Source organism: Apteryx rowi, unplaced genomic scaffold, assembly GCF_003343035.1.
Source record: "Apteryx rowi isolate R43461 unplaced genomic scaffold, aptRow1 scaffold_151, whole genome shotgun sequence".
Lineage (NCBI taxonomy): Eukaryota > Metazoa > Chordata > Aves > Apterygiformes > Apterygidae > Apteryx > Apteryx rowi.
In genome coordinates this window covers 1,564,478-1,588,495 of record NW_020447764.1, presented here as the reverse complement: position 1 = coordinate 1,588,495, position 24,018 = coordinate 1,564,478, and the positions used below count along the sequence as shown (strand labels likewise).

Genomic DNA, 24,018 nt, shown 5'->3' with positions numbered 1-24,018 from the left:
AAGTGTGGATGTCCTCCTCCACTTTGTCTCTTGCAGTGTCTTGAAATCTTTCAGCTGGCGTGTTTTCTAAGGGCTAAAAAATGTCTTGACTGGCATCTCCTCCTTGTAGTCATTCAGGGATGCAGTCTCTGAGGTGAAAAGTTTGCCCTTAGAGACATCACAGTGAAATTTGGGATGACTTTCAGCATGACTCAGAGCCTACCTGAGGCCCGCAATGGGATTTGGTGGTCTGTAGGGCACGAGTCCAAGAGAGCAACCCAGAGAGCACGGATCCAGCTGCACTGGAGGTGCCTAACCTTTCCTAACTGAAATATTCCTAGCCTAACCTTTCCTCTCCTTTGCACGTTCAGGCACGTGCAGTTTCCACAGCAAGATGAAGGCAGAGAGTCTCTCCTGAACTCCCAGACTGGACACCTGTGTCTCACCAGAGCTGCTGACAAGGCATGCCCCTACACATCTACCTCACGCTGATGTCCTCGTGTCCAGCTTAAAGTATTGTCACTTTAGCAAAATGTGCCTTTTAGTGACCCTTTCATCCACCTTTTCAGTGATGGTCCAAAAGGTAAAGCAGTCAGCCAGGAAACGGTGGCCAGCGACACAATTCCTACTGTGATCCGAGGCTCTCTTTTGACAGAGCAGTGCTTTCCCCACTCACGTATAAGCTAACAGAGTAATAATATCACTTCCATTAAACCCTGGCCACTGGGCAGCTGTGAATGTCAGAGCAGGGAGTGAGAAAAAAATTAATGAGGAAAAGCCTAACAGATAGACATGGGATCTAAGTTTACAAGGGTTTACAAGCTTAGGCTACATGACAGCAGAGATTCAGCTTGGAGCACGTGCTCCCCAAGCACCCGAAACGGTGTTGGAAACCATGAGGAACAAACACGTATGACTTACCAGACAAGTTCAGTTCCACCAGGAGTTTGTCCTGGGGCTGGAAGCAGCATTATTAGCTAAAGTCTTCCATTATTCAAGGTATGAGATCTCCTTATTAAACTCTGATAATGAAGTGTTGACTATGCCCAGTAACATCCTCTTTAGACTTGCTTTTGCTTTAGTAAAGACAGTCACTGTATAATTAGCAAACCGGAAAACCACTAATGTTAGTTGATCTTATTTATAAATGATGAGTATTGCATTCACCTTATTATTTTAAGAGAATGTTCCTTTTTAATAACTGTACAGGAACAAAGAGACAGTAATCCTAAATGCCATGAGATATAGCCCTCTGACTTTAAATTTTAAAGTGCATTTTCAGTGGTTATTTTTTAAAATTTAGTATCTTCTGGAGATGTCATTTTTCTTTTTAATTTTGGCTGACTTACACGTTTTAGGGAAGTTTCCCAGTACTTCACATGCTGTCACAGCATCTTCAAGCCATTTTTAAAGCTCTTCCATCATATTTTGTGAAAGAAAAAACTTTTAGCTCATCATCTTAACAGCTGCTAATGAAGATCTCCAGGCTTTTTTTAATTGATAGGGAGAGAATGACATATATTTTAAGTAGCCATTAAACAGCGCTAAATCAAAATGGTGATTTACACAGAATTTCTATAGAAGCATACAGCACATCCACTTTAATATCAAGTGAGTTAATTGTGATCAATGATATTACAGTGAACAGCAAAGGAATTCTTAATGACAGGAAACTTTACATATTGCAAAAATAAGAGCTAATAAGAATCCTCTGTGATGTACTTTTCACATTACATCATTAGTAACTACTAGTATGTTGAAAAGTGTAAAAGGAAAACATGAGTATTTTAAAGACTATTTTATAGATCAAGCCATTTACAACATACAACAGGATTAGGAAAAGAAGGATAAGGTTTTTTTTAACATTCATTTTTCCCTATGCAGGTGGAAATTTATTTTAACAGGTGTTAGATTAATTAAAAAGTTATCATCATAGGATTTAGGGTTGTTTTTTTTTTAGCAATTGAATACAAGAGTTTATAGGTGTCCTTCTCTCACATTTACAATCTCTTTTGTTTGACTCGTAGGTTTTAATGTGCATCATAACACCTCTCATCCAGCAGTAAGAAATTCTCTGGGGATCACTTGCAGAAAATAGGACATTGAGTCCATAATTAAAGTAATCTCTTTCCAGGCAGATGCTTCAGTTGGCTCCGTTATCACATATTACAAAAGGCATCTTGAGGCCTATAAAATGTGCAGCAAATGGCTTTAGAGATGAGAAACAGCAATTTTTCATCTAATTTTGATCCATAGACATGTAAGTACTGTATTGCCACTTTTTGGTATGAAGCCAAATAACTATTGTGGTTGTTGAAATAAGCTTGGCAGTAACCAAAATTAAAGGGTACTCCAGCTTTTATCCTTAGTCAGGAAAGCCTTTCTGTAACCATCTTTGCACTTAGCAAATAAGCATGCCATCTCAAATATGCGAGTTAATGCCTACATCTGGATTTAGAAGAAAGGCTTTATACAGCTTAACTCACCATACACATTCCATCTATATTTACTTGTCAAAACCATAGTTCAAATTATGGTCCTAGCATCTTCACTGCTTTGCAAAACAGTCTATGATATTGATTGGAAGCATTTCTCCTGTCTATCTTTTGTATGTGTAAGTAAGTTCTGCCAAGTCATTTGTTCATATCAGTTTTAATCCTTTGCATAAGCATTAATGCTGATAGGAGCTTATGAAGCACATTTTGGTTCCTGATTACAACTGATGTGTCATATGTAGGCAAAATTTGACCTCAAACTATGCATGTGAAAAGAAGGAGAAAAAGATTGACTTTCTTTTGTCATTTGTTCCTTCAAACTTCCTATTTTAAAGTCTTTCTTACTTGGTGAAGGAAGACTATTTCATTATATTACAGTGGTATTGTATCAATAAAATACTTTTTATGAGAACTGCCATTAAGCATCAATATAACCACAAAATGGCATTTAAGATATTTCAATTCTTTGTCCTTAGAATAAAAGTTATTATTATTTGAATTAGTGTAGCATCTCCAAGCCCTCTCCTAGGTGACACCTCTTCTGTAGCACAAGAGAATGGAACATGACTGGAGCTGCTATAATGATGACCCCACCATTACAACATCATTACCACGACATCATCACTTTGACAGCAGGTGCCATCCTGGTTACTTGTCTGAGGCCTTTGCTCCCATGATTGCAAGTCGCTGCCCTCCAGGACCTGCTGAGGCAGCGGTACAGTTGCAAGGCAGCTGGTGTACAGAAGTGGTGTGGGGCAAAATTTCATCCCTAAGTGCTGTCCCTGCCCCGGACAGCTTACGCTCTCAGCACTGTGTTGCAGCCACAGTCTAAGTAATAATACCTAACAGGATGGAACTAATGTAAGGCTTCAGTACTACCCTACCGGCCTTTTAACAGGGCTATTAAGGCAGCTATGCCAACCTGAGATGCACAACTTATTAATTCTGAGTGTTAACACTGTATATCTCTCTTTGAGATGATCTTTTTTACTTCCACACCAATCTGAAATTTCCAAGTTGTAGTTGTACAGGCTAGCAATAGACAGCTGTTAAAATCTGATGGCATTCTCATCACACAGATCTACCGTAGGGCTAAAATGCTGGCTACTGCCTAAAAGAACCACGCGGCCATGGTGAGGAGGGAAGGAGATCACCTGGCGCTGACTGTGAGCACCTAAGATGCTGATAAGGGTGCCACTTATCAAGGGGATTTTAAAAGGGGTATCTTCCAGGCCAAAAGAGAGAAGGGGAAAAAAACAGACATGTCATACTGGATTCCGGAGCGAGAGACTCCCATTTTTTCCAGAGGACAAATCATGCAGGAAAGTGGAGGAAAAGGGAGAAAGTTGGCTATTAAAAGATTCTGTTTTAAACCCTTCCAATGTCAAGAATGGAAGAAAAATGAAGCAATGGAAAAAACATTTACTATTTAATTTACATCTATCTATTTTCTCTTTTTAACTGCCAAATAATGATTGCATTAGAAACCTTTGCAAGTCTTGGAGTTCTTCTCTTGACCTCAGTGGGCTTTGGCTCCTGAGGACAGAGTTCATGATCATATACAGACCACAAGCTGCTTACAAGCAATGTTTGTAAAACAGCATTCTGAATGGTATTGAAAGAATAAACCGTCGCTTTTGGGTACTGTAAAAATCAGATAAAGACAGATACTATCAATATATTCCTAAGATAATGTTACCATGTTTCATCCTGGTGACATTTTTTGTACACTGTAGATAATGACTTATGCAGAGGAATTATAATATTTTATAATTTAGTTTATAACACTATATATATATTATTTTATAAAATTTTATAATCTATAATTACATATACAGATTGAGATATATTTCATTCCTTATCCATAGATAAGAATTATTTGAATAATAATAATATATTTGAGTTTCTTAACCTGAGATGGGAGGGATACACCTTAGTGCTAGGTACAGTTTAAAAAAACAATTATGCAAGATGTATTAGGGTACAGTCTGTCAGCTACTTTAAGGTCATTCTGAATACTCAAATCCAAATTTTCCCAGCAGCAGGAACTGATTTAAATTTTCTGATACCTTCAAGTCCAAGATTTCTTTCTTTTTTGTTTTCAAATTTTTCCTGGAACTAGATGGGAGGAGAATGTTTAAGTACAGAAACAGGAAGAAAAGATAAAATTTTTCTTGTCTTATTAGATTATAGTTTCCTCTCCTCCAAGTTTCCATATTTTATGCATATATATGAAGTCTTGCTGAATATTAGTGTACCTCTACATAGTACTTTGTAGATTACTCTATTAGAGTTCATCCAAAGAAGCCAGAAACAAAAAGTAAGTCAAGTTTGTATAATCTGCTGAGTACACAAACAAAGTAAAATTTCAAACAAGTAAACTGAAGACATGAATTTAAAAAACACAAAAAGTGGTGTCTGTGCTTTTGATGAAAGCACGAACATGCATGAGTGCTCTGCTGGATCAACGCCAGTGCTCAGCATCTTGCAGTACTGAGCTCTTTATGAAGTTATTTAGTAATAGTCCCTTGCAAGAAGTCAAGTGCTTCCCAAAGAAGTATACAGACAATACACTTATCTCAGACTCATTCATGCACTGGATGTTTGTTGTATTATCCACTTGAGAGAGGGCATTAAAATGAACCAACTCACTCACTCAACCAGGGGCACATTCCAAAGCTACACAGGGCTCCCGAGCAGACACAACGTCCGGGTTGTATGGGCTCTTCTGCAGTACTGCAATTTAAATTCCTAAAACCTCTAATACAAATGTCTTCTGCCTCTGTCTGTAGCAATGTTTTGTACCTTATATATTCACCTTTACAGAACGCTTCCATGTATGTTTATAGCTCACTTCATATAACCGACATTTCTGAAACAATTCACAAAATCTGTTTTGTGCCTATTTCATAAAACATACTTCTCTAGAACCTCATTTTAAAAGCTTTGTTAGCAATCAGTTATTAGCAGGCAAAAGATATTTCATTTAATTCCTCTATTACCCAGGAAAACCTACTTGTGGAGACAAACTATTGAAGTGTGTGTAATATCTTTTATATTCTAGTCATGTTTTCAAAATTAAAACATCTTGGGAAAAGGGGAAGACAAAACACTTCTTTGAATGGAACAAAGATTTATGTTCTTGATGAACTAAAATATGCTCTGAAAACTAACCCTGAGGTTAAATTTCAGAAAAAGCAAAACAAAGTTTAAGAGAGAACTATAAACACATTTACTGATAACTGTATTGTGAATTGTGAATTGATGGTCTCATGTGCAAAATAATGGGAACACTGCTCAGAAAGGGAGAAAGAAGTAAAATTCTAATCTTTGCTTCTAGAATTGCCGAAATGAATAATTGTAAGAAGGGAAGTAATTCTCACAGTGATTGTTTTATTATTTAAGTAATAAGTAGAAAATGACTGAATTTCATTTTCTTTTATGCAGGAGGTGCCAGAGTCCTATATGGAACCATGCCAAAATCTTAACAGAATAGCCAAAGGCTATATTGAGCTGCCTTCTGCTATCGAACATTACAAGTATGTGATATATTAAATTTGTATCATACAAAGAAAAGAAACCATCCTAACATTGTATCATCTTGCAGTTTCTATTCTGGCATTACACAGTGTTGATGAAAGTAGTATTTTATGCTTTTTTCTCATCTTTTGAATTGAGTCCAACTAACCTTTCAATAGAATTTTCATGTGCTTTTCTTTTTTAATAAAACGTTCACATACCCATTCTTCCTGACTTTGTCGGTTCTGCTTTTCTTGAACCTACACAGCATGAGGAGCCTAAAATAGTAAATGACCAGTTCTCTGTAAGCTTGGAGAAAAATTTGAACACTGAACAACCCTCTCATTAAAGTGGGCTTTCAGTAGGATTATCAAACATCTAATGGCCTCTTGGCTATTAGACAATAGGCTTTACCTCCAAGGAAAAAGAAAAAAAATACAAGATTTTATGAATTTTGCAAAGTTTCCTTCTTAATTAATACTCTTTAGCAGTTCTCAACCATTGAGCAGCCTGCTCATCAGGAACTCTTGACATGGACAAAGATACTGGACAGTTGGAGGATGACAGGAGTGAAGAACTCACTGTTCATCACGTGGCACCTAGGCACTTACATTTAGGTAGCTGAGTTTGTTTGGGTGGGATTCAGATCCAGATTAAAAAGCTTAAAATAGGTGCCTATATAAAGGTTTATATGGGAACCAGGTAGCTAATGATCTACTACATTCCGTGGAGACATAGGGTTTGATTCAGTTGCCCAAACATAAGCATCTAAAATAATCTGAGATGCCCTAAGGAAACCAGTAGACCTACAGAGCTCTTCTAGACCTGCAGGTATCTCCCTGTAGATGTAGAGCTGAAAGTCAGGCCCTAGATGGCTAAGTTTCTATAACCAGATTCAGCCCCCATTAACTACTGGGAATTACAGACACATTGCTCACGTGTAGATGCCTACCTGGAAACATCTACATGCCCTAATCTCGCACTGAAACAAACTGAAGGTCCCTTTCAGGAGTGGAAGATGAAGTACAATCAGCCTTTCTCCTCCCTTCCTGTTTTCTACCTTTGCTCTGAACGCTCTCAGGCCCTGAATATTCCCCCATCACAGTATAATTGGTGCTAGAGCGTCTACCATCTTTTGCTAACAAAATTTCCTAAAATATTTAGAAGTTTTCATTGGTAATCTGTTTGCTTTATCATCACATAATATAGACAAAACTAAGACAAAACTAACAGACAAGCTAAATCTAATTCTGCACAATCAGTTGAGTCTAAGTTGAGCCACAATGATTCCATGGATGGTGTTTGCATTTCACTGGAAAATTAACAACCACAGAAGATGAAGGAGGTAATTTGGGCACCACATCAAAATGGGACACGAGCAGAGCCAAGATCTGAATCAAGTATTGGCTTGTGATTTTCAGAGTGTTACACATAATGCTGATTGACGGTATAACAATGCCTCTAAACAGGAAAGTGGAAAACCTAGTGAAAGAGTAATTTTTCTTGTTTTGTATCAGACTCATCACAGTTCCACTAAACTGGGACACCAGAAGGAGCAATTATGGATGATTTATTTTCATGAGGCAAATTATAAACAACACTGAAAAACAAAATGACTGGGACACTGGGTTAATGTCAGATCTACTCTGACTGTAAGCAAGGATCATCTCTTACTTGGTGTCTGTTCAGCACTTGTTTCAAGTAGGGTTGACACTGATACCAAAAAACAGTGATAATAAATAACCTGCATCATTCTTACCTTGCAATAAAGAGTAACAAAAAAAAGGCATCACCCAGCTGAAGCACTGCCCTAGTGCTTCACTGAACTCCAGAACTCAGGCTGTCTATACATTAAGGTTCTGAATATGCATTGCTATATAATCTTTAATTCCAAGATTGCAAATCATAGCGAGAACTAAGCTGCTACAAACAATACTGTATTTCATTGTACAAATCTGGTTCATCATAAGAGCATAAGCAAAAAAAAATATGATCATATAATTAAGAGCTGAGTGATTATATAAAAATACAGGTAAAGAACCTAAGGGATCTTAGTTCTGATATTTGCCATTTTGTTTACTTTGCAGTTTTAATATTCTCAAAATATTTAATATTTTAATATTCAATATTAAATCATTATGTGTATAGAGTAAACGTAATCACTTATTCAGTTCTGAAGATATTTTTCTGTATTTTTGTCATTTGCCTTTTTTTTTTTCAACAAATGAAAAAACAGTAAACATTGTCTTAAATGACAGCTTAGCTAAGTGGTTTACCAGGGGTATGTGGCTCCTTCAGAGAATATGTCACTTTCCCACCCTGCTTAGAGGACTAATATAGCAGACCATGCAATCTTCTTGGATGTTTATTCAATATTTCCATAATTTTCATCATGGGTTTTCTATAAATGTTTTAAGTAGGCAACCAAGCCTTTAAATCACAGTCTTTATGTTCTGTAGTGCTTGTATAGCATGATATTTCAAGTTTATATATTAACACGGTTGCCAACTTCTAGAAACGGTCTTAAACACATTGGCATGAAAAGACCAGTTCTGGAACACAGTACTTGAAATTTCCCAGAAAGGAGTTGTATCATCAGGTGACTATGGGAAAAGAGATACCCACCCTGAAAACCACATCTGATTTCTTGAAAGTTTCTTCAAAATTTCTTCCAACAGCTCATCTGTCTGCCTCAGCACTCAGTCCTAAACTGTTTTCCAGGAGCTGTGCTGGGAACCCGTTCTTCCTGCTTCAGGAGGGGAAGCAATGTGCCAGTGCCCTGCCTCAGGAACGATAGCACTCTTACCTCTACCTTCAGGCAGAGCAAAACCACGGCTATTGCTGCTCCCTGTTAGCTGTGCAGCTTGCATCTACAGATTCATTTACTAGGCTAAGTAGGTGTCAAATAATACATAATTTGAGCATTTTAGTACTTTACAAAGCTTCATAATTTACAGAACTTTAAGATGAGTTGTGATGGTTCATAGCTCTTACGTGGGGTATTACACACTGCCTACAGACTCACAAAGACAGCACTATAGAAGTCCAGTTCAGTCCGTGCTACCATGGACTCGGCTTAAAAGCTTTGGTAGCTTTTAAGTGATGTTTTAGTGATCATAAAATATCTAAACCATTACATTGTGCAGAATTAAAATCTTGCAAATTGATGAAAACATTTCGAAAATTGTCCATGGAATGGATATTCAATATAATGCATTTACCTCCAGTAGTAGAGGTTATTTTTAATATCCATACAGACACAATCAGAATTATAGGATACTTCAGTGACTAGCAGAAACAGCCATATAAGAAAAAACAATAATTTTCCGAAGTAATTTCTATAAGAAACTAAAACTTCTTCTATCTAATACAGCAGCTGGAACAGCAGCCATAAACTATGCTAATGGTTCAAACACAATATGCTTTTGCAATGTAGGTCAGCTTTATCACTTTTGCAAACTAGTAGGTTAAGCCGTCTATAAAACAACAGGCTTAACGACCTAAGATCTAATGTTATGTGTCACCCTGCTTAACAGTCATTATCATCCCCAGTGACAGGCTGAGCTTTAACTAGGTTAGCGTGAGCTTAGAGCAGAAGTTATAAACAGTGAATTATGGATTATGAAGATAATGTTTTGCAAATTTCCACACATTCAGCAAAATGGTTTGTCTGCATAAAGAAGGACCTGCTTTTTTTGTTGTAAACAGCAATTGCAGATGCTGGCAATTTGCTTAGGAGCTGTTGCTGCTCAAAACCAGTATAAAACAGTCCTAAATTACTGCTAAGAAAACTATTCTGTAATAAATGATGCATTTTATCTTTTATTTCCTCAGCTCGTCAGGAGTAGTAGTATCTATGTGAAAAATGAAAAAATACTACAGGATTACACTGAGACATACCATGGTAATCTGTCTGTTTTTCTCTTAGAAGGATATTTTATAAAAGGTCTTCTAAATTTTTATTATTTATTAGCTATAGAAGGAATTTAGACAAAAAAAGAGAATAAGCAACAGTTTGCATATGGCCAATGTGAAAAAAGGGTTATTGCCTGGTCTTGCATAGAAGCTCCAGCGACCTTTCCCAAGGAAGTCCAGGCTGCATGCTATCCCTTTCCCAGGGAAACTGCGGAGAGGGCTTGCAGAGCGAAACGCTGAGCGTGAGGAAGGTCGTGCGACTCCACCGGGCAGCGTTACAATCAGCCCCTGCAGTCACACAGCCCTGTGTGTAATAGCAATACCTGGACTGCATCAAATTGTAAGGAGAGGGAATATTTGGGGGGAGAAAAAAAGAAACTAGAGCACTGGGCTGGCAAGTTGAAGCATGAGGGGTGAACGCCAGTCTCCCCAGTCCCTGCATCTCCCTTCCCCACCTTCCTCCCAGGAGCCCTGAGTGCGGGGCAGGACAGTGCTGCCCGTCCCTCCCCCTGTCCATGCCAGCCGCATCCCCAGGTCCCCTCCCAAAGGATGAAAGCGCAGCTAGCTCTGCTTGCCCTCTGTACTAGCAATGCTTTGGCTGTCCGTGGCTGCCCATGTCAGTAAACCGGATGTGGCCAGGAGCCGTCCCGGGCGCTGACGCCAACTGGCATCGAGTTACCCGTGTCCGTGCTAGTGAACTGGCCTCCCCACCAAATGGGGCTGCTTGCAAAGCGCTCCCTGGAAACAGCCCGGGAGCAGCCAGCTCCTCCATAGCCATGCCTGGAAAAGGAGCCAAATTTATGCCAGGGAAACTTCTGGCAGTTTATTGGCCTAGACAGTCATGCTCCAGGACCCAGGACCATTCCTGGCAATGCTCCGGTTTACTGGTACAGCAACCTTGCTCTCCCTGCCACGGATCTTTATGAGACTTACTCTCCCGATATCCCAACATCTTTGTCAACTTGGATCAGTTACACGAGTACTAGAGTCTTTGTGGAGGACTGACTGACGATGTGATCACGTAAATCCTGCTCCTTAGGGGTTCAGTACCTTTCAGGACTGAGCACACCAAAAAGCATGGGTGAAGCGCAAGGGAATTTTGCCCATGACATCCATACAGACATGACTTCCCTATGGAGATTATGCTTTTCTTTCACACTGGTATTACAAAGTGTAACCTTTAATTTCTATCAAGTTACTTGAGATTATCACAGATTGAAGCAATAGCCAACCTGTTTTAATAACTAAATGTAACCTTGCTATTCACATTCCCAAGCCTTTATGTTTAGGCATGTTCGCAATAAATATGCTCCTGATAGACTTAGTTGGTTGGGATTAAGGCGTGATAATCTCGGTTGCAAAAGGAAAAGGCTCAATAATATAATAAGAAATTATATTTCAATACATTATTTAGAAAACTGAAAACAGCAAAATATTCCAGCTCTACACTTTCATCACTGAAACTCAATCCTGGCATGTAGGATGGCCATCTGCATTAAAATAAATATACTACAATGATTTCACTGTAATTAATTTAAGCATGAACGACCCTAACCTTTCAACATTTCTTTTTTCCTGCATATTTGTAGTCTGTATTCCCAATGGAAGCCAATAGTGCAGTTAATAAAAGTTCTGCAACATCCTGTTGGAGATTTGTCTGGTGACTTTTGTCAAGTTCTTCCCTGAGAAATGTCCAGGGAAAGGTATCAACATTTCAAAAATTCCACCACCAACACTGGCACTAATTAATAACCTTATTATCTGTCCCTAGAGATGTCAAAGACTAATGAGCTGATCTGAATCACGGATGTACTGGCAACAGTGTAGGAAGTTTTCACCTTCACTGCATTGTTGACAGAGTCTGTGAATTACCATTCAGATATTTTAGTTCATATTAAATGTATTAAAAATTGCATTGCTATTTGCAGATATTTTCAATTCATATTAAATTTAAAATAGCCAAGCAGTTAAAGTCAGTGTCAAGCATTAAAAAATCTCTTTTTATGTTAACTATTTGCTGCAGAGGAGCAAATGGAGATGAACAAGACAGAGCCAACTCTCTGAAAGCCTGGAAGTCAAAGAATTGTGTAAGGCAGGCAGACTAACACTGTACAAAAAAAAAGTTTTGTTTACTCCAACTTGCGATTTAGTAGGCGTGGAAAACAGTAGTTGAGGCAAGAAAGTGTAGGCAGCTAAATTAAAAATGGGAAGGAGGATTAATGGCAAAATATATTTCTCCTCCCTTCAATTTCTACTGCAGCTGATGATCACATTTCCCCAGAAGTCTTGGAGCCAGGTATAATCCTAGAGTAAATGCCGACCTCAGGGATGCTGAGCCTATCCATTCTTGTCTGCATTTGTCCTACGGGACGCCAGATTGATATAAACTGCATTATTTTGCTCACCCTTCAAAGACAAACCAGTATCACCCATGGAGCATACCTACACCAGGCGGCGAGGCGCTCTGCAAAGCCCCGGGGACTGCGGGGCGCCTGGGCCAGGGGTACTTTCGCGCTCGCCATCCCCTAGGCACAGGGGTCAGAGCGCTCAACCCTTCTGGCTTTAGGAATAGCAAGGAAAGACGGGTTTGGTGGTTCAGCACCCAAATTACTGACGTACTTACGTTTACATCCACTCTGCAAATTATGTAGTCAGGTGTAAATTCAGACTTCAGATATATAGTTCTGTAGACTGCAATCCAGCTAAAAACTTTACCGACATAGTACAATAAGCGGTTTGTGAAGAGGAAATAATTACACGTTATTGCTTATACCAACAAGGAATTAAAGGCTGGATTTCCAAAACTGTTCAGTGCTGACCTAATTCTGTTTCCACTGAAGCCAGGGATGAATCCTCCATTGATTTCGGTGGAAGCAGAGATAGGCAAGCATTCAGTGCCTTAGAAAATGTCCCTTTAATTTTGCTTAAATGTGAATATGCAGTTATAGCACTATTTGTGTTTCTATAGAGCTATCCTTCAGCTCTCCTTGAATAGAAACAAATAGAATAGGGACAAAAAAATTGGTAAGACGAAAATGAATAACTGTTTACAAATTACCCTCAAAACTTGCAACGGAAGGTCAGATTTCATATAAATACATTCACAGTCACTATGCAACAATTATTTCTTGAGTACAGGGGAAAAACAAACATCTGAGAAAGAGAGGGAGTAAGCAGGAGTATGCAGAAAAGACACAGGTCTCCTATCCTCATTTGGCATTTTTCTCATCCAGCTCAAAGTACAAAATCTATCTTCTACAACTTGATCAACTAAGGAAACTGGAGAGGAATTAAAGGAAGTATAAAATTCACAGATTTTCTAGAGAGAAAATGTAGATGACTGATTTCATCAGGATATGTACAACTATTTTATGAGGCTAACCTTTCTGACATAGAAGTTAAGTAAAACAGTAACAATATTCCCTCAACAATGGCTTTTGTCAGATAGTGAATGGGAATCTTAAATATTATAAACAGCTTCTCTGGTACATTGTAGAAGTCAATGAGGAACCAATACATTCTCAAAAGTCTGTTACCACTCAAAACCATTTTTTTTCCCAGTTTCCATTTGAGATTTAAGATGAAGAAGAGAGCTGGAAATAAAAATGTCTTGACACTGTCAGTGCCATTAATAATGTGTTGTAATGGAGTAGGAAACAACATGTGTTAGATACGAAAGGGGGATATTAAAGACACAGCTTGGCCTATCAAGAGTTACTATGTTCACCATCCGCAACTTAGGTTCTCAAACAAGTAAGTCACCCACTTTTTCCTTTTTGCAATATGTTAAACAATAAAACAACTTGATTATGTGGGATGCTGTTACCTGCAGTTTCCTGGTATGGATAGAAAGGAAATAATACTCAGAGCGGGAATTGTTTTGACAAACTGGACAGTAACAGAAACACATCAAAAGTCTCACACTCTAAAACTTTGCAACTGTTCATCTATCTATGGAGCAATCTGACTTCCATTGTATGAGTGGGTCGAGCCTGAAATATTTTGTTTTCAATCCCGCTCTAGATATATTTTCTCTCTCACATCTTATTTACCAAAATTTCAGGACAAATATTTAGAAAATATTTTAAAGTAAAAAATAGTAACAGTATAAAGTATCAAATACAGTATAGCTAATAATTCATATTAGCTATACTATTTTGTTGGCATTTAATATGAAAAGAAATCATCAAATAATTACTTAGGGCTTTAAAACAAATTACTAGAAAAATTCATCTACAATAAGAATATTCTCTGTTTTTTCAGATAATAAACTAGCTGAATTAAGCAGAAGTTAAAATTGCTACTTGAGTTTGATAGATTTCTTGCACTTTATGTTGAGGTTTACAATCTAAGTAAATTATTATTAAATGCAAAAGAGAAAAAATTAGGTCAATGCAAATGTGATATATATGCAAAGAATCAATAATATGATTAATAACTAAGAGGAATCAATATATATTCAAATGCTAGGCTTTCAGATCCTGATGCACTCATACATTATGTTTCTGATGGCATGCTACACTATAAAATGTTATCGCGTTCTTACATGTTTTGAAGCATAAAGCCCTAATATGCACAGAAACTCATCAGCCACAGAAGAACACAAAATTCCTACTTCTTGTTAAAGCCTACATTTGCAGGATTGACTCCTTGATTCAGATATAAGGTCATAGTGCAAGCAGATCATTTGGTTATTTCCAAAGTGATTATTTTCTCTAGCCACCGACCGATGTAGGACCCTTACTCGTTGTGTATACGTACATGAAGTTCACACAGCCCGTCCCCGCAGGTGGAGCAATCCAGACAAAACTGAGATTGGTAGTTGGGAGATGGCTCACGTGTGATGCAACCACACTGCACATAAACTGATTTCCAAACTGGTGGTCAGACATAATTCCTATGAGAAAGACACAGGGAAGATAAACAGTAACACATGTTAATGGCTCATTGCAAGGTTCTAACCAGCAGAGTAAGACATCGACCATGTATTTAATCATGGCAACATAGAATGAAAAAAAAAAAAAAAGACTATGCCATCACATAATTAGAATTAATGCCAATGAAAACACTGAAGCTGGCCTTTGCTTGAGCCAAGGCTGACTTTGGCTCAACGAATTTACTATCATTATTCTTAATGAAACAAATACCAAAGGAACTATTTGCATTTTTAAAGGAGGAAGCCGGACTGCAGCTGCTGTATAACCATGTTATTCCATTAACTGATTTATGCACATTGCAGATCTAAAAGCAAATGAAACCTGAAGAAAAAACACTATGCTTTAATAAGCAAAATGAAACTTATAGGGAAAGGTATTATCTTTTATTAGACAGACACATCTACTTGGAAAAAAGCAGATGAGCTTTGGATTCATGAACCCTTCTTCTGATCAGAAATAAAAGCAGCCACCTTCAACCAGTTTTACTAGTATATATTCCTTTGAATTTTTTTGAAACAGCCTTTAATACATGGGTAAATGTGGATGTCTTCTATTAATCACTCTCTCTGGAAGACACTGTAGTTCATCATTAGATAAAAGAACTACGGCTTTTAAACAAAGCAACAATATCAGATGGCAACCTTCTCTCCCTCAGAGTCCCTCTGCACCTTCCTACAAATTAGTGCAAATGTGGTTGTTTAATACATTTAGGCTGGAATCTTACTCAAGTTAATTATTACACCTTTAATCCTAGTACATTAAACAATAAATATTGAAACTATTTTTTTGAATGCACCTATCAGAAGGGAATGCTGTGTGCCCAAATACTTCAAATAGTGAACCCTTTAGTTCAGAAAACAGTTAGATAGTCTAAAAACATTGCTAGTATGATGTGAAAGAAGAGCATATGGTAGCAAGTACCAACATGCTCAAAAAGGTCCCTGTCAGTTGTTACGTGATTGTATTTCAGAAAGCTTATGTTGGCTGGTATTTCTTGTATTTATTTATTTCAGTTCAAACAAAAATAGATAACTAAAACTTATCTCTACCTCTCAGAACCCTCAACAACTGTTTTTAATGGCAATTCTTCTGAAATGCAAACCCAACAACTTTTCTTAAACCCTCACTGATCCAAAGGTGGAAAGAGTTTACAAGCAAGCGATTTTCACCAAGGAGGCGGACGAATCCTTTCTAACACAAACATGCTGCTCCACCTTGTGCCTCTCCAGGGACTGCAATGCCAGCAGTACTGTTCAGAGAGGGGGACTGCCTTGCAAGCAAATCATTTTGCATTTTATAGATCAAAATAGATCAACATCTGAAATTACACTCATGTTCTAGTGAGAATCACAGAATATAGCTCAGGGTTAGATATATTATTTACCCTGAGGGCTATTAAATTCTGAACCAGCTTCAATTTTTTTGGAGAAATGGAGCCACAGTGAATCCTGTCCCAGAGGTGACAGGAGGTAGTGGATGATGGCAATGATGCCTGTATCTTTTACAAATGATCATAACCTTCTAACTCAGGATTTTCAAAAACTTCATCACCGAAGCATACATATGAGGCCTTCCAACTTTCACACAGGTTAAATACACTAGTGATCCTAAAGCCTGCTGGGTTGGGATGGCCATGAAGAAGAGGTGCAGGCTCCTCTAGAGCACAGCAGTAGGGGAATCGAGGGATATGGTATTTTACTGACTCATCCCTGTTTATTGCAAGACATTACATGCACGTGAGGTTTGGTTATCTCTTGTCAACCTTACTAACATTGATGTTTTCTTCTCTTCCTTGGCATGTTGGGAGGGATGGCGGTGACACCCTCAAATCAAGCTGCTTGACTGGTCCTGAGGCTCTTTGCCCTGTTCTCATTGCTGAGATCGACCCTGCTGCCCCATGTGGAGACAGATGTGTCCAAAAGTACGCCCAGAGAGCATCGGTCGCTCGCAGGGTCAGTGGCAATTAGGCAACTATTTTGCTTTCTTTAAGGGTGAAAGATGGTAACGCTGCTTCTTTCCCAGGGTTGTGGGTCTTGTCTTTCTCTCTTTGAAGTTTGTGCTAAACTAGTTACTTCAGTGATGTGGGACTGGGTCTTTGGGGCCAATGCAGACCACTAGTTTGCACCTATCATCATCCCTGGCTGCATAATGGGAAACGGAGCCAGCTACAGACTTTAGTAGGTTAATTAAATGACAGGGACTGTCAGGGGAGAACCAGGAACAGCCCTTCAGTTTGAAGAAATCCCACTTTCCCCAGAGGTACCCAAATACAGAGCAGGGCAAAGGCTGCCCCAACCACATCCCGCTGCCGGGGACAGGCACACCAGCTTGGGAAACATGGCCACTTCCCTCTTGGCAGCAACTTGTGAGTTAATGAATTCCCTAGGTTTCAGGCAGTAGGCTGCAAAAATGTGTCTAATACATCAAAGACATATAACATCTGTGGAGAATTTCTTTTTCCTTTGATTTACAGTTTAAAAAAAGAACAACTTTGCAGTGACTAGAATAAATTCTTAACAATGAAAAACAACTCATTCAATTTTTCACAGAAGTAGTCAATGAATTGCACAGAGAATACTCAGAATTCTGATTTTATCCATTCATTATCATTTTTACATTAAAAGCAATCAGTCCTCATCTGCAGGACCTTTACTGGATACATCAAATCTATTTTGGAGTTCACTGTCTTCAGATTATTTCAAGAAAAAAAAATATTGAAACTTAAGTGAATGTCACAGTGATATTAGAAAAAACTTTCTAATTTTTTTTATGCTTAAAACCAAATTTTTATGCTGAAAAGGGGAACATAAAAATCACACAGACACCAAAAATGGGGAAATGCAACTGCAACTAAGGACTACTGAAAATAAAATATAAAGTATGCTATCTTCACCTCTTGTTTCTAGTCTTTTTATAGTCCCCTGCTACAGTAAGCACCAGTTTCCTTCTCCTCCATTCCCCTCTCCTACCAGGCAAGCTGCTTCCCAGACAGAACATTTGCACCATAAAAAAAAAAAAAAAAAAAAACCTAAGGCAAATGTGAAACAAGCTTCTGCTGCAAAAAATAGACTGAATACAAGACAACCCTGATTAGATACAGAACAAAAATGTGTCTGGTAGGTATCTCAGACAACTTCTGCAACAGAGCATGCCTGATTTTCAGGTGCGTGGCTAAGGTCCACATTGGTCTAATGGCATCTCCTGCCATGTCCTATTGTTCAGTGCAATTAAATACATTCACGTTATTGTTTAAAAAGGTAATAATCTTAAGGTAGTATTTTAAGATCTGTCTGTATAAAACTGCACAACCATTTTTGCAAATAGTCAAATGTTTCCTGGGCATTTATTTAATGTATAAATGTTCAAAGGCTTGTGACAGTTGGTATCCACAGCTCTAAAATGTGCTACATACAAAGAAGTCATTAGCATCCCTCTGAACTCCTTTCCTCTTGTTTTTTACAATGTGCACTCGTCATACCGAGGTGTTGCAGACACCTGCACTTTCTAGCTTCTCCATCCCCTGAAATTTCTGTGCCTTTAGGAGTCCCAGTATAATCATTCAAATCCCAGACATGCTTTGTACCTGCAAACAGCTCTGCAGGGAGAGGAACTAGACGTGCTCAGCCCCCCTCAAGATTTTGCCCAGAAGCTGTTTTTATTGTGGAAAGTTCCATAACTTTAAAAAATGTGCTTAGTCCTATTCCATGCACTATTTATAGTCACCGAATCAAAGAACTGCTATGCCAAGAGTTAGATTAAATACAGGAACTCCAGGAATAGTCTAATGGCACAGATAATGCAGAAAGATTCACATCCATTTCTGCTTTCTAAGTCTGAAGAAAGTAGATATGCAGTAGTCATGAGTTACACATGTTAATGCTGCTTATTTAGAAAATAGGATCCTAAACAAGAACCTGAGAAAAGTAGCTCATCTGCATGTCAAGGTTCTTGGCAAATCCTTCATCAATGCAAAATCTCAACAGGTAGGTAGCCTACCATTTCTTATTTATTATATGAACTGAGTATGACAGCAAAGGAAAGGGTTAAATACAGCTGTAAAATGAATAAATGCATTTTCTTTTTGCTGCCTCTAAAGTGATCATCTGCTATATGTTTCCGTTTTCAAGGTTATGAGTAAGAGTGACAACAAAATGCTAAACATGAAATACCAATGAAATACCAAGAAAATAAGGCTGTAAAGGCCAACTCATTCCTAATTAGTAAATAGTAAATTTAAGTCAAAAACAGACACCTTCAAATTAGATTTTATTTTATGTAAAAATGAAGTACCTAGTGCTAGGAGAAGCCTGTTCCCTTAGGAAACAGAGCTGGGGACCCACATTGTCCGCACAGGCTCTAGCTTCTCTGAAGGGTGATCCACAAACCCGCAAGATGAGCACGGTTCTGCCTAGGGGCACCTTGCAGGGAGCAGGGTAAACAGCGCTGAGCCAGAGCACACATCCCACGCCGCGGCTAGCGCAGCCGAATCAGAGCCTCGCTTCTCCCGAGCAGCATCGGGAGGCCTTTTCTGGGAAGGGGTCCTGATGCAGGAGAGTTCACTTTTCTCAAAATGGAGAGATGCTGGTAGCCATGCTTTTTATAATTTTTTTTTATATATTTTTATATAATCTTAGAGTACAAACTAGGGCAGAGATCTTACACCCACAGTCCATTCTCCCAGAAACATGTCTTCTCTACAAAGTTGAAGATTAATCTTATAGACAGTGCCCCCACTCTCCTGTTAAAGCTAAGCCTGCACTACTCAGATGCAGGAGATCTGGGCCAAGTCAAGCGGCTAAGGACAAGGAGCCACTCTTTTGAGTAAAGCCCTCAGAGAGGAAGGGCTCGGACAGGTCTCTAGCATCGCTGCAGAATTGGGGTCCTCCTGGAGGTTAAGGGAAAGCTACTTGCCTCTCTTCATCATTTGGGATGCAACAGAGATTGTGTCAGAGACAGGCAGGTCTGGACCAGAATTCACAGAAATCCAAGTGTAGGTCCTAGGGAAAATTATAGGCTAAAATCTATTCACTGAATGTATATAGGTGCCTAGCGCATTTTAGAGCTGCTGGAGCTGCAACTTGCAGACCCCATTTGCAAAGCAAGGCACCTACCTTTGTTCTATGTCTGTCTGGATGTTTAAAGGACCTTTTTGATCCTTACCTGTAAACATATGCAAAAAATTAAATATGTGTTTTCCCTGAATGCTATAGTGAGTGAAGAATGGTTTCTTTTTTGGTTGCTGGAAGAATATTCCAGAAATATCCTTAAATTATCAGCCCCTTTCAGGACTCTGAAACGCAAGTCTTAAAATTTTGAAGAGAAGTAGTGGTAGGAAAGAAATAGAGTTTCTACCTGATTTTTTTAATACAAATATGTGTTTGAGAAAAACGTCAGTAATTTGCATTATTTCTTTACTAGGAATAAAGGAATATCTGGAGTTGGCTACCATCCTGTTTTTGTTTCTAAAACATGAATACAAATGTACAATTATAAGCTTATTTTTCAATCTGTACTCAAGCAAGCAGCCAGTTAGAGGCAACTGAATTACGCGTGTTAGTCCCTTGCAAAATGAAGAAAGGTGCAGAATCTAGCCCTAAGTGAATTGCACTCATCTAGCTAAAATACGCTGTTGCTGATTGATTCTTCTGGGTGATTACACTCTGCTTCACAGGAAAAACACACATCTAGTTTGACAGAATACAACAGACTGCTAAAGCACTTGCTGGTCCTTGTGATCAATTAAAGGTCAGGATGGCTTGATAAATTATTAAATATTATGAAGAAAGAAAAGACCAGAAATTCTGTCAGATACGGTTTTCCACCCAGAAATATATTACCTTTATCTTTCTTGAAGCCATGTGTTGATTTCACTGTTGCTATTACTCCTTCATTATTAAATAATACACCCTTTCAGTATATGTAATGCTGGGGAAAATACCATCTACAGGCCAATAAGAACAGTAGAAAAAGAACAAATAAGCATATAACAACTTAATAAAGTCTATCACTAAGAACCTTAACTCCTTTTGTAGTCAGGAACCACCTAGAGCTTGAATACAGCAATTTGATCCCTGTTGGGGTATAACTGTGCTCAAGGAACTCAGACTTGGGACAGGAAGTATTTGTTTTACAACCTTTTCCTCCATACATAAAATTTGAATGTGTTTTCTTCACAGTTATGGAAACAACAATTTACTGCACCTCCCTGTTTGAATTACATTCACAATTTGGGATCCAGGTAGGAAGCAGATCGGGTTAGGATGTTTAGATGCTAACAAGAGTAGAGCTTTATGCCCACATTTTTTGATTACTTACTGAAGTGAGCAGTTCACTAGAAGTACAGATTTGCAAGGATGAACCCTTAATGTACAGACTTACAAAATTTATTCCGAAACAGAGAACATTTTTTGCTTAATCTCTCCTTTAATGTTCTACTTTTAAGGGATTGTTAATCAAAACTTTTGAGCAGCCCTTTGTTAGAATCCACTTAGGGGTATAATTTCATCTCAGGGATTTATGAGTGCCAGTCTCATTAAACCTAACGGGAGTTACACATATGGAAATTCTGGTGCACGGGGAGGAGAATATCCCCTTTCATTTGCATAATTTCCCCAGACACTGAATGAGCCCCTTGTGTAACGTGTGATATGCCTGTGTGAGCCCGTGGAGTGGGGGTTGTGAAAGCCTGATCTCCAGCGCGCTGGCGGTTTAAGGGTGTTCGTTGTCAGGAAGGATGAGAGGACAATTTACAGCTGAAGTCTAAGTGCTCCACAGAGAACAACATGGTACGAAAAGCTCTAAGGCAAGTAGATTTAGTAACAGTAAACAGGGACCAGCAGTAATATAAATAGAAAATGCTAATGACCTACTGCATTGCTGAAATATAGAAGAAGAAAAGTCTCTTTTTAAAGGCTTGAGCCAAAACCAGAATGTATTCTAAATGTTCCCTAACAGCCCCAGCATATGTTTTGTAATAACAACTTTTATATTTTTCTTTATAGCAACCTGTAAGGCTGATTGATAACTTCATTCTGTACCAGCTTTTTCATAAGTCTAATTTAGCAGTGTATTCCAGTTTACCTCTCTTTCAGAAAAGCAGCTGTCCCTGGTTTGCATTCACTTACTCTTTTTTTTAGTTATTGTATTTGGTTCGTGAGTCTCTCATCCATATGAGCAACTCTGGTATGACTTCCTGAAAATACTGCATTATTCTGAATCTTTTCATTTTGTAAAATTGCTTGTGTCTCCCAGGAGTCAGTCATCAGACGTACTGCTTGATAGGTTTTGTATCAGTGACAAATGTGACAAAGGATCACTGTGTTGTAGTGTCAGACATCTGCTCCCACCAGATTCCTTCTCAGGGCAAGCAGTAACCACATTCTTCTCCTTGCAGTAGGGACAATTCAGGCAGGCAGAATTCGAGCCAGTGGAATTGCCCTGAATTTTCTTGGGTAGAAGTGAGACTCCAAACTGGCAGATTTACCTGAGAAAACCATACTGACCACTCCCTCAGAGCCATGAATGAACCAAACCTTTTTGCTTACTGACATAAGTGACAACAAATAAAACATTGCTGTGCAACAAATAGAAAACAACTACGTATCTCAATAAAAATGTAACCCCAACCTTTATTTACAACACAGACATCCTATTTGGATCATTAATATATCCTTTCCAAGGTAGTAGCTTCCAAAAAAAAAAAAAATTTAAACCATCTCAGCCTCAGTTTCTAGCTGTGCTCTGCAGAGAGCTTTGCATACTAACGATACCAGTTCTCTGGTTGTACTGTCTTTGGTGACACATCCTAATACTCTGCGTGCTTCTTATATATTCAGGTATGACTAATTGGGGTAATGGCTTCAAGGTTTTACCTACAAAACCCTAAGCCTCTTTTTAATTTATTTTAAATGAACTTAATAGTTTCTGGCAGCAGTTTCCCTTGTAACATATTTCCTCTATTTTGATCCCTTGCCCACAGACATATTTTGCATTTGCCTACATTACCATTACTGGATTACTCACTTAAGGATGAACTTGGTACTGGGAATCTCCTTCACACTTGCACTGTCTCTAATTATGTTTTATACCTCTGCTATTGACATAATCAGTGAACTTTGATGTTTTAAAATTAATAGCTTCCTCCAAAACAAATTATGTCCAGTAAAACCAATCAATAAGGACATCAGTATAATGGAACCAGAGGGAATTCCATGGAAATCTTTTTCCAGCTGGAAAATTTATGATTTACAGACTTTTATTACTTCTTGTTTTGGAGAGTTTCTGTTCAGCAAGCTATTCTATCCTATTCCATAACTTCTTATCTTAAGCAGTCTGAAAGTCAACTCGAGAGTATGTACAGTGTACAATAACTGCAGTGCGTACTACACCAGCCATGGCTACAGCACCTTCAAAGGATGCCCCACAGCTCCTGACATAAACTTTCTTCACTTAAATCAGCAATAGCTGTTTCTAATTAAAGGTGTTCCTTCTCTCCAGCTGTGTCTTACGGCACACACTATAAAAAGTTGGAAAATTGTGATTAGCAGATACGCTTAATTAAACCAGTGTTGATGGCTGACAAGATATAGTTTGGGACACATCCTGCAATTTAGTAATATTTATTCAGAGAAATAGTCCTAGAGATGCTCCAGGTTTTCTGGCGCTCTGCCCTCCTGAAGGCTCAGGGTACAGCAGCCTCGATGGTGCCCTGGGTCAGCTATGCAAGGTCTCCCCCTGCCCTGTGGGGGGACACCAGGTGGTGGGACACCAAAGTGACCTGCAGTACGGCCATTCCCAGAGCCTCTGGGAGGTTTGATGGGCAGGAGTGTCTCATAAAAACCTCCATTAACTTGAGTAAGAGTTATTAACATTTCTACTCAGGAAAGGAGCTACACTTCTGATGGGAAAAACCCAATTATGGCAACAGAATATGGTTTTGTTTACCTTCATACATTTAAACATGGCCAACCGCTACAACATGCTCAATTTGTAAATACTATTTACAGTTTCTATAACACTATGTTCAGAAGCACAGAATTTTGCATGGTGTAGGATGAGGCGATAAACACATTTCATTCAGTAGTCTACTTCAGTGACGCTGGAACATTGGTTTCCCTTTGTGAGAGCTGAGGAAATAGTTACAAGTTCCTCAGGATTTATAAATATAAAAAAAT

The 24,018-nt window shown here is 38.5% G+C and overlaps 1 protein-coding gene across 1 annotated transcript in view; it reads right to left on the bottom strand.

The window, feature by feature from the left end:
• RELN (reelin) overlaps positions 1–24,018 on the bottom strand; it is a 277,854-nt gene that overhangs the window by 206,716 nt on the left and 47,120 nt on the right. The window contains exon 3 of the mRNA XM_026059038.1: positions 14,670–14,805. Coding sequence (XP_025914823.1) covers positions 14,670–14,805 — 136 coding nt within the window. The remainder of the gene's footprint in view (positions 1–14,669; positions 14,806–24,018) is intronic.